Source organism: Rattus norvegicus, chromosome 13 (genome assembly GCF_021556685.1).
Source record: "Rattus norvegicus strain SHRSP/BbbUtx chromosome 13, alternate assembly SHRSP_T2T, whole genome shotgun sequence".
In the NCBI taxonomy this organism is placed as follows: Eukaryota; Metazoa; Chordata; class Mammalia; order Rodentia; family Muridae; genus Rattus; species Rattus norvegicus.
The window spans coordinates 66,452,299-66,464,457 of NC_141546.1; the positions used below are offsets into that span (position 1 = coordinate 66,452,299).

General features: G+C 38.5%; 1 protein-coding gene across 4 annotated transcripts in view; it reads left to right on the forward strand.

Moving 5' to 3' along the window:
• The window catches only part of Edem3 (ER degradation enhancing alpha-mannosidase like protein 3), a 62,556-nt gene that overhangs the window by 18,041 nt on the left and 32,356 nt on the right, over positions 1-12,159 (forward strand). For all 4 annotated transcript variants that reach the window (XM_087580174.1, XM_087580175.1, XM_087580176.1 and 1 more), the window contains 3 exon segments: positions 724-877; positions 6,657-6,791; positions 8,305-8,410. In XM_087580174.1, coding sequence (XP_087436300.1) covers positions 724-877; positions 6,657-6,791; positions 8,305-8,410 — 395 coding nt within the window.

Sequence of the window (12,159 nt, forward strand, 5' to 3'; positions counted from 1 at the left end):
CCTCTTCAATTAAATGTAAGAAGTCTAAGATAACTTCTTAGAGACTATTAAACCTTTTAATAAGGCTTAAGGTGTTTTAAATTTTTAGATGTTATACCAAGAGTCAAAGATTCATGGTGATAAAATTAAAACTTTATATTCATTTTGAAGACATTTAGCTCATTTGTTAAAATGCATATGGTGCATTTTATGGCTGGAGAGGTGGCTCAGTGGTTAAGAGCACTGTCTGCTCTTCCAGAGGTCCTGAGTTCAATTCCCAGCAAACTACATGGTTAGTGGTTTTTTAATCTTAAAAAAACACATGTGGTATATAGGTGCACTCTGGTACTTGAGAATGTCAAGTACTTTATAATAGTTTCTATATTTTTGCATTTATTTATTTATTTATTTAGTGTAAGGAGGAGGGGCCTGCAGGCCATCAGTTTTCTACTCGTAGTAAGTGGGGTTTGTAGTTGAAACTCTAGTCTGCAGCCTTGGAGCAAACACCTTTACCCACGGGGTCTTCTTACCAGCCCCTAATAGTGTTTGTTTGTTCTTATATATTAGCTATGTGATTGTAATAGTTTGTCACAAAATGAGTAATAAGTAAAAAAGAACTCAGTCATTCTGTAGCCTTCCCTTATGTTTGCAAATTGTTGTGAACAATGCCCACACCTTCTTAGGCAGTAGCTTGTAAATATCTTCAATTAAACTACAGGTAGAGTTTTGTCTTTGTGATCCTAGGGGTCTTTTGGGTGGACACTCGCTGGCAATCATGCTGAAGGAAAAAGGGGAATACATGCAGTGGTATAACGACGAGCTTCTCCAAATGGCAAAGCAGCTGGGTTACAAGCTCCTTCCAGCTTTCAACACTACCAGTGGCCTTCCATATCCCAGGGTAAGTCACCATAAGCAAGTACAACCTTGTTGATGCTGTTTACAGAGTGAATTCTGGTGATCAGAGGTATTCCTCACTGGCATAAACCTTGAAGAAGATGCGTTGGAGCTGACAGCAAATTTATATTGACATTTCAGCTAACATTTGAGCAATGTGGTAATGAGTGTAAGCTTTCCTCAGCCTCAGTGTGTCAGACTAGATTAGATTGCAGGAGGAGGAGACAGATGCCAGGATGCAGTGTGGGCCAGAGTTGTTGGTGCCCAGACAGTAGTGGGAGCTATGAGAGTAGGAAGGTGTTACTCTCCAAGCAGAAGATGATCAGGAAGTGGAGCTTGTGAAGAGGAAAACATTTAGAGATTCAGCATTTAAGCATCCTACAGTGGGCAGTGTAACAAACCATAAGAAAGAAGTTGCAGAAGGAAGGGAGTGTCTTGGTGTGATCTATCCATCCTTGCAGGGTGTTCTGGGGCAGACTGCAGTGTGGCTCATTCACTCTGGGGTTCCTTCTTTGCTGGTGTTAGAGCCCTGAGACCTGTCAGTAGAGTCGTTGAGGGAGCTTTGCTATTGGTTTGCCCTCCAAGAATAGTCTATATTGAAAGCAGTGGGGAAGGAAACCACTGAGGATGGAGTGAACTCTGTCAGTCTTTATTAACACTTTCTCCCATTTGTCCGAGTTGGACATGAGGTCTTTCACTTTCTCCTTTCCTCCTGCTGCTGTGCAATTAAAGCCAGTTTTAGGGCTAGAGAGATGGCTCAGCCCTTAAATGCTGGACTCACAGCCAAAAATAAAGCCAACTGAACTTCATTCATAAACTACTGTATCTTAATGTGGTTATTCTTTTCTCAGGCTTACTATTCAGAACACTTGGGAAAATAGTATGACTGAAACATATTTTTTTATTGAAGTGCTTTCAAAACTTTACCATTCTTCCGACTCCACTCCAGAAATCTTTGTAGCTTGGCAGTAGACTTCCTGATGTTCTTTCATGGTCCTTAGTGACTTTTCTATTGCTGCAACAGAACACTGTGGCCAAGGTGACCTGAAGGGAAGGGTCTAGAGCTTGTGGCTTCAAAGGTTAGAGTCCATCATGGCTGAGAGCTCATATCCCAAACTGCAAAGAGGCGGCCAGGGAGATAAAGGAAGTGGGGAGATTGTGGCATGCCTCCTCCAACAAGGCCACACCTTTAATCCTTCACAAGTAGTTCCCCAACTGCGGGCCAAGCAGTCAAACATGAGCCTAAGGGGCCATTCATATTCAAACCTTCGTATTCCTGGACCCAGGGAAACTACCTTTCCATCCAAAACAGTATGTCGTTCTCTCACGAACTCCTAGGGATTTTTTTATCTTTTGCATGCTTTAAGCCTACCATCCCTACTGTCTAGTATAACTTCTCTGAAAATTTAAGTCAAGCAAGGTTCATTCTCTGTATTTATGAAGTCATTGTTGCCTGAGTAGGTGTTCAGCAGTGTGATACAAATAGGTCATATCTGTACTTTCAGACTACAGGTCATAGCTATTGATTTCTCCACCAGTTTAGTATATCATGACTGGAACTTTTTCTTTAATGAAAGAGTAGTATTAAACCCCATATTATTTAAATTTTCAGGTGTGTATCCTTTTCTCTTCTGTGTATGCACATTATATGTACTTGTTAGTGTGAGCATGTGCACATACGCACATGAGTTTGTGTGTTCATGTTGGGGTGTGGATTTGAATATAGAGACCTGAGATAGACATTTCAGTCTTTTTTTTTCCTTTCTAGACAGGGTCTCCGTGATTCTGGAATTTGTTAGTTTATTTATGCTAGCTGCTAATAAGCTTCTGGGGTTCTCCTGTTTGGGTCCCACTAGTGAAGGGGTTACAGGAGCATGCAGCCACTCCCAGATAATGTCCTTGTGCTCATGTGACAGCACCTTACTCACTGAGCTGTCTCCGGGCCCCAATTTTAGTATTTTAAATAGTTTTCCTGTCAATAGACAATCTTACATACATCTTTTTACAAATCTTTGATTATTTTTCTTTTGGATGCATTACTAGAAGAAAGAAATATGGAATGCATTTTAAGACTCTGAGTACTTATTACCAAATTGCTACCAAAAATATTTTTAAACTCCCTTATTTTCATAGTGTGTGATACCAACACTGTATAAAATCATTCTTTTCTCAATATGGTGAGGGAGGAAATTGCAGTCATGTTAAATGAGAATTTCTTTGTTTGCTAGTATATTTGCATTATTAACTGGTCATTATCTCTTAGTTTACTAAAGTTAGATGCAAACTATTTAAAACAGTATGTACACATTGAATTTACTTTCAGTATTTTTAATTTTTGTTTTATTTTCATTTTTTTAACTTAAAAATTATGTGTGTGGTTATTTTGCCTGTATGTATATATGTGTACTGTATGCCTGCCTGGTGTTCACAGAGCCCAGAAGAGGCATTGGATCTATTGGAATTGGAATTTCAGTCAGCTGAGAGCCACCATGTAGGTGCTGGGAAATGAACCTAGGTCTTCTGGAAACACAGCTAGTATTCATCTCTGCTGCCCTATTTTTTTAAGTGTGTTTGTATGTATGTGTGTGCACATGTGCTCATGCTGGAGTGTGTGTATGTGTGTGTGTGTGTGTGTGTGTGTGTGTGTGTGTGTAGGTATATATGTATGTGCATGTTGGTATGTGTGTGTGTGTGTGTGTGTGTAGGTATATATGTATGTGCATGTTGGTATATGTCTGTGTGTGTTGTGCATGTGTATATGTGTACGAAAGAGGCCATCTTTGAGCGTCTTCCTCAGTGGTCCACATTATCTTTTTGAGACAGTTTCTTGTCGAACCTGAAACTTCCTGATTCAGCCTGACCATCTGACTGGTCAGTTCCTGTTTTTCCCTCGCCAGCACTGGGGTTATGGGTACACCGGCCAAACCTGGGTTGAACTCAAGCCCTCAGGCTTGTTGTGTAAGCAGTTTACCAACAGAGCTCTCTCCCTCACCCCTCTCTAATGTTTCTTTTCCATAACCGGAGAGACAGGCAGTAAATTGGAACAGAAGGTATTACCAATATTAGAATAAACAAAGAAACTTGTTATTTTCCTATTCCTTGAAGTGTCTAAAAGAGTTTGAAATGATTATTTTAGAAGGCAACCTTTCCTTCTTAATACACACTTACTAATTAATTACTTTTGCTCATGAAAATGATATAATCAGTTTCTCTTGGTTATCATAGTACTTGATAGAATGTACATCGGTGGCTGGAAGGCAGAAGAATTTACTAGATAGAAATACTTTTGTATGAGTTACTGGTTTGTAACACCTTTTCTATTTGTGGGGCATCCTGCATGCTGTGCTAGTGCCAAACTCCGACTGGTTCCATCTCAGCCTTTAATGGCGTTAAATTTGTTTTGTAAATTTTATACATGAATATAATGATTTTTTTTTTTGGCATTTTCATCCCCGTTATCTTCTCTCTTCTTTCTTAACAAGTGAAAGTTCCCCTCCCACTTTTGTGATTTTGTGTGTGTATATGGAGGGGCTGTCTGTCTGTCTGCCCCACTGTGTTTGTACGCCTGTGTGCATGCGTGCGTGCGTGCGTCCCACTGGGTTTTACGAGGGTAGCCACATGAGCATGGGTGGGACATTATTTATTGGAACATGGAGACAACCTAACAGTGCCCCTCCCCTCCTCATGTTGACATTTTGACAGGTAACTTGTACAGGTAACTACAGCGGCTGTGAGTACTTGCCATGGCTGTCATGGTCATGTTAAGAACTCACATATAAATCTTATCCATACATTGTAATAACCTTTGTTTAAAATTAATTAAATACTCAAAGCTAATTCTCAGGTAAATCTCCTTGTTTGACTATGATTTGGATTCATCATCATCATTATTCTTTGAGAATTTGATACACGACTACTCTGCTTACATCATTTCCCCCTTTCTCTCTGCAGCTCTTCTCATGTCCCTCTTCTCCCTCTCAAACTCATGACCTCTTAAATTATTGTTACACACACACACACACACACACATACATACACACACACACACAAACACACGTAAAGAGACCCTGTTGAGTCCATTTAGTGTTGATACGTGTATTTGATTAGGGCTCACCACTTGGGATTGAATAACCTCTTTCAGCAGCCATTAATTTTCTGTAGGTCTTCCTCTAGGGATGGGGTCCTGTGAGATTTTCCCACCTATGTTGGAATGTCAGCAGATGTGTGGGTCTTGTTTGAGATTCCATGGGTATAGCTCCCTGTCATACATAGAAGACACAGACTCACACAGGACTTACTTGTCCTCTGACTCTTACAATCTGTCTACCCTTCCAAGATGGTCCCTTTGGTGTAGGGTTTGTGTTTGTTGTAGAAGTATTGATTGGAGCTGGGCACCCTACGGTCAGTTCTGCATTTTGACCAGTTGTGGCTTCCTGTAATGGCCGCCATCTGTGGTAAAAGAAGCTTCTTTGGTGAGAGTGGGAGTTACACTTATCAGTGAGAGTAAGGGTGAGCATTGGGAAAGCTTGGGGAGTTATACTGCTTTAAGAGAATGGCAGTAATCGGTTCTCCATAGGGTCCCTGACCTGCTTAGCCACTTTTTAAATTTTGCAGCTTCTTCCAACCCAGTGATACTTTATTTCCTTCATTTTAGCATTATTTTTGTCCATCCCTCTTTTTGCATGTATTCACAATTTTTCTGTTATTATTAATTCTCTGTTTTTATATATATCCTATTCTGTCTGGATTTTAGGCTCCTTGAAGGCAAAGATCCATTGCTTTATATCTTACCACGTATAATACAGTGGTTCTCAGTTTTTGGGTCGCTACCCCTGGGGCACTGAACGATCCTTTCACAGAGGTCGCACACCAAATATTTACATATTATAGCTCATAACAGTAACAGAAAATATAGTCAATGAAAGTAATGTTATGGTTGGGGTCACCATGAGGAGCTGTGTTAAAGGGTGATCATCAGGAAGGTTGTGAAGCACTGATATGATGGATAGTAAGTATTGATCAGCACTGGAGGTGGGGGCAATCTGTCCTCAGTGATGTAGCCACTGGTGAGTTCCCTGAGCACCAGAGGAGAGCTCCATACCCATGTGGGCAGCCCTGGATAAACTCAGCGAGGCACAGAACAAAACTATAACTACGTGCTAGGGACCAATGAGGTGAACCATAAAGGCTCCTGCCATTGAGCCTCCTCAGGACTGCATGCATGCTACCTTCTCCAAACACAATAAATAATGACTATAATAAGAGATAGTGTTTGTGGAAAGAGGGCTTTCTGGGGGAAAGGAGGATTGGGGTGGGGAGGAGTGTGAGCAGGATGAATTGTATACATATAGAAATGGTCAAAGATAAATTAATTTATAAAAACCTATACAAATTTTAATCTCTTCTAAATATACCATTACAATCAAATTTTTCTCTGTGAAGGACTTAACATTGTACTGATTTTACAAATTCTCAATTAAATGTAGTTTCTTTTACAGTGAATCTAACCTGTATTCTTTAATGATTATATTGTTATAATATTGTGTTATTACACCATCAAGAAAGAAAATAAATGAGAACTTATTTACCCCATGAGTTCTGTATGCTCAGCATAAATGTTCCTGTTCACTGGAGAGCTGCAGATGTCCTCAGACTGATTTTACTGTTCATTCACTTCCTGAATCATTTTCACAATCTGACAAAGTCTTGATTGACAGTGAGAGGTCATAAATTCATCTGTCTCTTGGTAACATTGCTCATGGTAACATTCTTATTGTACTTAGATTAATTTAAAGTTTGGCATCAGAAAACCGGAAGCCCGGACGGGAACTGAGACGGACACCTGCACGGCCTGTGCAGGCACCTTGATCCTTGAGTTTGCTGCATTGAGTCGGTTCACAGGAGCTACAGTATTCGAGGTTGGCTTTGCATGACCTTTGATCTCCTGGGGTTTGGGAGGAGCTAACCTTCCTTCTCTGTATGTGTCTTTTGGCCAGTGAGTGGGATTCTAACTGTAGTATTACTGTTACTTCAGTGTACATTGAATCAAATGTTAGTTACGTGAGGCAGCTGTAGTAGATAGAAGTTCACTTTTTGCTCACAGACCATAAAGCAAAATTTCAGTTTTCTTCTTAGAAGATTGTTTAACTACATCATGTAAATTAATGACTCCTTGTTAGCACAGATGTCCTGGTACCTGTGTTTTATTTATTAGACTTCCTTATGGCTGGTTGTATTTCTGAAATCTTCACAAATCATTTAATAGTAAAGTTTGCATATAATCCTTGATCAAGAGTCTAATATGTAAATTTGTTTATTTCAAAGGAAATGTTATCCACTGTTCAAAAGACTTATATTACCCCACCTATTTTATTGGGGTTTATCTTGCTTACATTGAAAAGTTCTAATGTAATTATTTATTATAATGTAATTATCATTAGATTAGTTAGTTACATGCCCACCTTAACCTGCCCAGGGCAGGAGTAGTAGACCAATGTACAGAGAAGTCAGAGACCTTGTATTAGTGTCCTGTAATTAAATTTTAAACGTTGGTAAACCTGTAGTTTTACTCCACCTGTGTTTTTTACAGCTGTAAAATAGGAATAAGGAAGTATAGCCAGTATCAAGTTTTCCAGATTTGAAAATCCACCATGTAATTATAGTTGTGATCTGCTTTGTTGAAATATAATTACTATGCAAAATTGGCATCGAGAATGTAAATGATTTTAGAATCTATTGCCAGATCTTCAAAGTAACAAATTAGGTTTAATGATTTTTTCTTGCATTGCTAAAGAAGTTCATACCTTGTAAGTAATTTAGAATTTTACTGGTAGCTACCCTTTACTATTTCACTTGTAACATCTTTTATCGAAAGCTAAGAGCTTTATAAGAAATAATTTCAATTTAATGTCCAGTGAATAAAAATAAGTGAAAGTTGTCATAAGATTATACATTATATCCGTGTATATATATATGTTAGCATACAGATGAGTCCTTAGTAGTAGCCTAGTTGATTTGCTAACTTTTCAGTAATAAATTTATGTTTCGCTTAGAAAACAGTATCTGAAATGACTTTGAAGGATAGCCTAGCAATTCTGAATCTTTTCCAAGTTTGCTAGATGAGGAGGTTTCCACTTTGCGCTTAGGTGGTAAGAATTATTTTAACAAGTGCATTTCATTGTGTCAGCAGTTAATATGTATGTATGTGACCCATGCTACAAGGGTTAAATGGCCATGGGTGTTCTCCAAGTGAGATCATTTAATCTGAAGTGGTTGAAAATGAGCAAGGCAAGATTTTAAGGAAATTTATAAGTGGTTGTTTTAGAAATTTTGCTTAATTCTTATAAGATCCTGTGGCTCTTTGATTTATGGATTTCCCAGTCTTTGCCAAAGACAAAGTTCTTTAAATATGCTTTTGTTTTTTAATTATAGGAATATGCAAGAAAAGCTCTTGATTTTCTCTGGGAGAAAAGACAGCGAAGTAGCAATTTAGTAGGCGTGACTATCAATATTCATACTGGAGACTGGGTGCGCAAAGGTATGCAAGCTGGACTTTCTTTCTTTTTTTTTTTTTTTTTTTTTTTTTCGGAGCTGGGGACCGAACCCAGGGCCTTGCGCTTGCTAGGCAAGCGCTCTACCACTGAGCTAAATCCCTAACCCCGCAAGCTGGACTTTTAGATCCAAACTTCAGCCTCAGGATGGTTGGTAAATGCAGTATTTGTGAAAATAGTCAAGATAGCATTGTCTCATAAACTTAGTGAGTATAGCATTAACAGGTACAAGGAGAAACGAGACACCGGGGTTGATTTCCTTGAGGACTGAGGAATCAGAATACTTCATTTCATGTCACAGTTTAGTGGATATATTTAATAATGTTATCTCAGTCCCCCCTCTCCCATCATGCATGCGTGTATGTGTGCGTATGTGTTTTCTACTTCTAGAAGTAGACTGGAGCACAGGCTCCAGAGTCATGTTGGAATTTAAGCTGTGCTATCTTGGGCAAATCATGGAACCTATGCTTGTCTGTCTCCTCCACTGTAAGGTGAGGCATTAGTACTGCTTCTGAGTTACTGTGAAGGTTAAATTCCCGGAATTCTGAGGACAGGATAAGTGCCGTATGCATTTACTGTGAGAAGTCACCGATAGTCCCTCTGACTAATAGCTTTACTTCTGGAGTCTAGCCTGAGAAAATAGTACAAACACACAGGAGACTTGTTTTCAAAGATACCCTTCACCTTTATTTATAAGACTGGAAAACAGAATTCAGTGATAACATAATAGCTTAGAAATGTACATTCTAATTGTTGCAGTATTAAGTTTTTAAAATTAATTAGACTCAGGGAAAGAAACATAATAATGTTATGAGCAAATAGTATCTGAACTCAGATAAAGAATATTTTATGTTTTAAAACCTCCCTGTTAGACAAGCACTGTAGGATGAAAATACACTGGAATGTTTCTAAGGAGGTTATCTTTTATGTTTCTTTGTTTTCCAAAAGGCTTGCCTTGTTTGTCTATAAATAAAAATTAAGTACTTGTGTATAAATAAAAATTAATTTGTCTTTGTTAATAAATTTATTAATCTGACAATTAAAATGTAATGCTTAGATTTAATATTATAAAAATTTTTTGTTCTTCCCCATATTCCTTCCCTAATCTCCCACTTCTGTCTCCCTCCCCATTTGATCTTTTCATATCAGCTCCCCACCCCTCACCCTGCCCACCCATAACTGTCTATTTCCCCTTTCTAGGGTGACCCAGTTCTCTACCCAGTCCTTTACTCTATTCCTAACCACTGAGAGTATATGGATGTAACTTGCTAATAGAAAATGTAGCAGCTAAAATCCTCATATAAATAAACACAGACCATATTTGTATTTGATGTATTTGCTTTATTTGAATCTAGGTTATCTCATTCAGATGATTTTTTTCTTTTCTTTTTATTGTAAAGAATAATTAACAATAAAAATATATAAAATATACACACTGTAATATTTTAAAGAGAAAAATTTAAAATGTGAATAGCTGTTAGCTTTATTGCTAATCTTTGTTCTGTCTTAGGCTATGTGCCAGTAATTTTATTTATATTCAGTGTTCTGGTTTCTGTTTTCGTTTGAACGTGTCCTTAGTTTTGGCTTTGTAACAGTGGTTTCAGATTCTTTGCACAAATTTGCAAGATGAGCCTCCAGCCCAGAAGTCAGTGTTAAAATTCTACCTGTGAGGGAGGCTTGGTCCATGGAAGCAGAAAGAAGAGACCTGTTAGGTCTCCATTAGACTCAGTTACAGATCTTGTCGAGGTAGGAACAACTGACTCTGAAAAAGGGCAGAGGAAATGTTTCCTCTCCACGTGAGTTGCACTGGGAGGAGGGGGAAGGATGGCAGCCAGTGATTTTTCTAGAGCAGTGACTCTGGTAGCCCCAGGGTCTCATGCCTGGAGAGCTCCTGGGGCTGTGAAAGTGGGGTGCCTCATAAACTCCTTCCTGGGAGCTACCAATGATTGCTGGCACAGAAGTGCTGTAGCAAGAGCTGGCAGGAACTGCATTAATATCTTCTAGAACCCGTTATAACTATATTTTTCAGTTTTATTCATTTTTGTTTGTGTCTAAAAAAATACCCACATTAAAATAAGTAGAACCCGTAATTATTAATTGGACAACTAAAAAAAAGTGTAATACTTATATTTAGTATTATAGAAATGTTTCTAAGTTTGTTTAAATGGTCCCTGAGAACTTTATAATTCTGCAATTTTCCTTAACTTTTTTTTGTTTTAGGTTTTTATCTTCTTGAATTCCTTGTAATTCCTGATTTATGGCATGATCATTGGTTCAGGCACAGCCCATTTTAATTAGTCCTCTGACTCGAGTGCCTTCTAAGCAGCGTTTGCAGCAGTCACATCTGGACATGGTCCTGTTGTACGAGCTCCTTGTGCTCCCACCTTTACAATGCTGCCTCCCCCTCCCGAGTGAAGAAGCCAGACTTCTTAGTTTGTTGTTACTTTGCCGTCTTATTCCTGTGCTACATACACATTTACAATGTGTCTCTTAATGAGAATCTTCACATCTAGCTATTCCCAAAAAGTATATTTTTGCTTTGTTTTGTTTTGTTTTATTTTGTTTAAGCTCCATTAAAGTATAGCACATTGTCCGTCCCTGTGCGGCTTTTTTCACTTAGCAATACATTACTGGAACTCATCCTTAGTGCGATGAGGTGACTCACAGCTTTCGAATGCTACAGTAATAAACCAGTTAATGGACACTTGATGTCTTTTAAAGGTTTTGCTGATGTGACGATGACATTAAAATGTTGTGAAGTTAATCATTCTCCATGTGTAAGTTTGTCTTGTCTATATAGCTAGGACTAAAAGTTTTAGATAACAGTGTAAGTTAATGTTCTCTACTTCAGGATATGAGTTCTAGTTCCAATCTACTCACTGCTATGTACTTCACTAGCAGCACGTAAGAGACCCGTGTGCCGGTGTCTTCTCTGACACTATATATCCTGCCAGCCTTTAAAAGTGTGAGAGTACTTTAGGAATACCAAAAAACAAACAAACAAACAAACAAAACCACCCAGATGAGTAAGCAAGCCAGTTAATATGAAGATATGTTTGACATTGTTGGAGTCCAACCGAGTGAGTGTCAAAATGCCATCCCATGTGGTTTAGTTTAGGTTTGGAGGTTTGTTGTCTTAGTTTGTTTTGGTTTTTTGTTTTGGTTGGTATTAGGGAATCAAATCCAAGTCCTTACCCTACCTAGGCAAGGGCTCTACCACTGAGCTGTGTCCCCAGCCCTGTTTAATTGTGTTAAAATTATTTGCTTTTGTGGTTTTTACCATTTGCATTTGGTTAGTGTGTGATTTTAAGAGTTGCAGAATTGTGCGGATATCACTGCCGTTGTTTGTGTGTTGTATCCCTCCATGTGCCCTCTTCCAGTTCATGGTGCCTGCTGTCCCATTAGGGTCTTTTCGTTTATAATGTCATTCTCACCAGTTTCTCTCTGATTGACCCTATTTTGTTTTAAGAACATTTCCTTAATATGATAGTAATACTAAGATTGTCATTTGTGACTATCTGGAGTTGATCGAGATCTGTAACATGAGACACACTAAGATTGTCATTTGTGACTCTCTGAGGTTGATCCAGATCTGTAACATGAGACACACTTCGCTGCTTAGGAAGTGTCAGCAGGTCTTCACCTTATAAATATGGTTTTCAATTCCACCTGTGATTTGGTGTCTGTACAGTTCCTCTATGCTGATACCTGCTCTAAAATTTATCAAGTGTTCTTT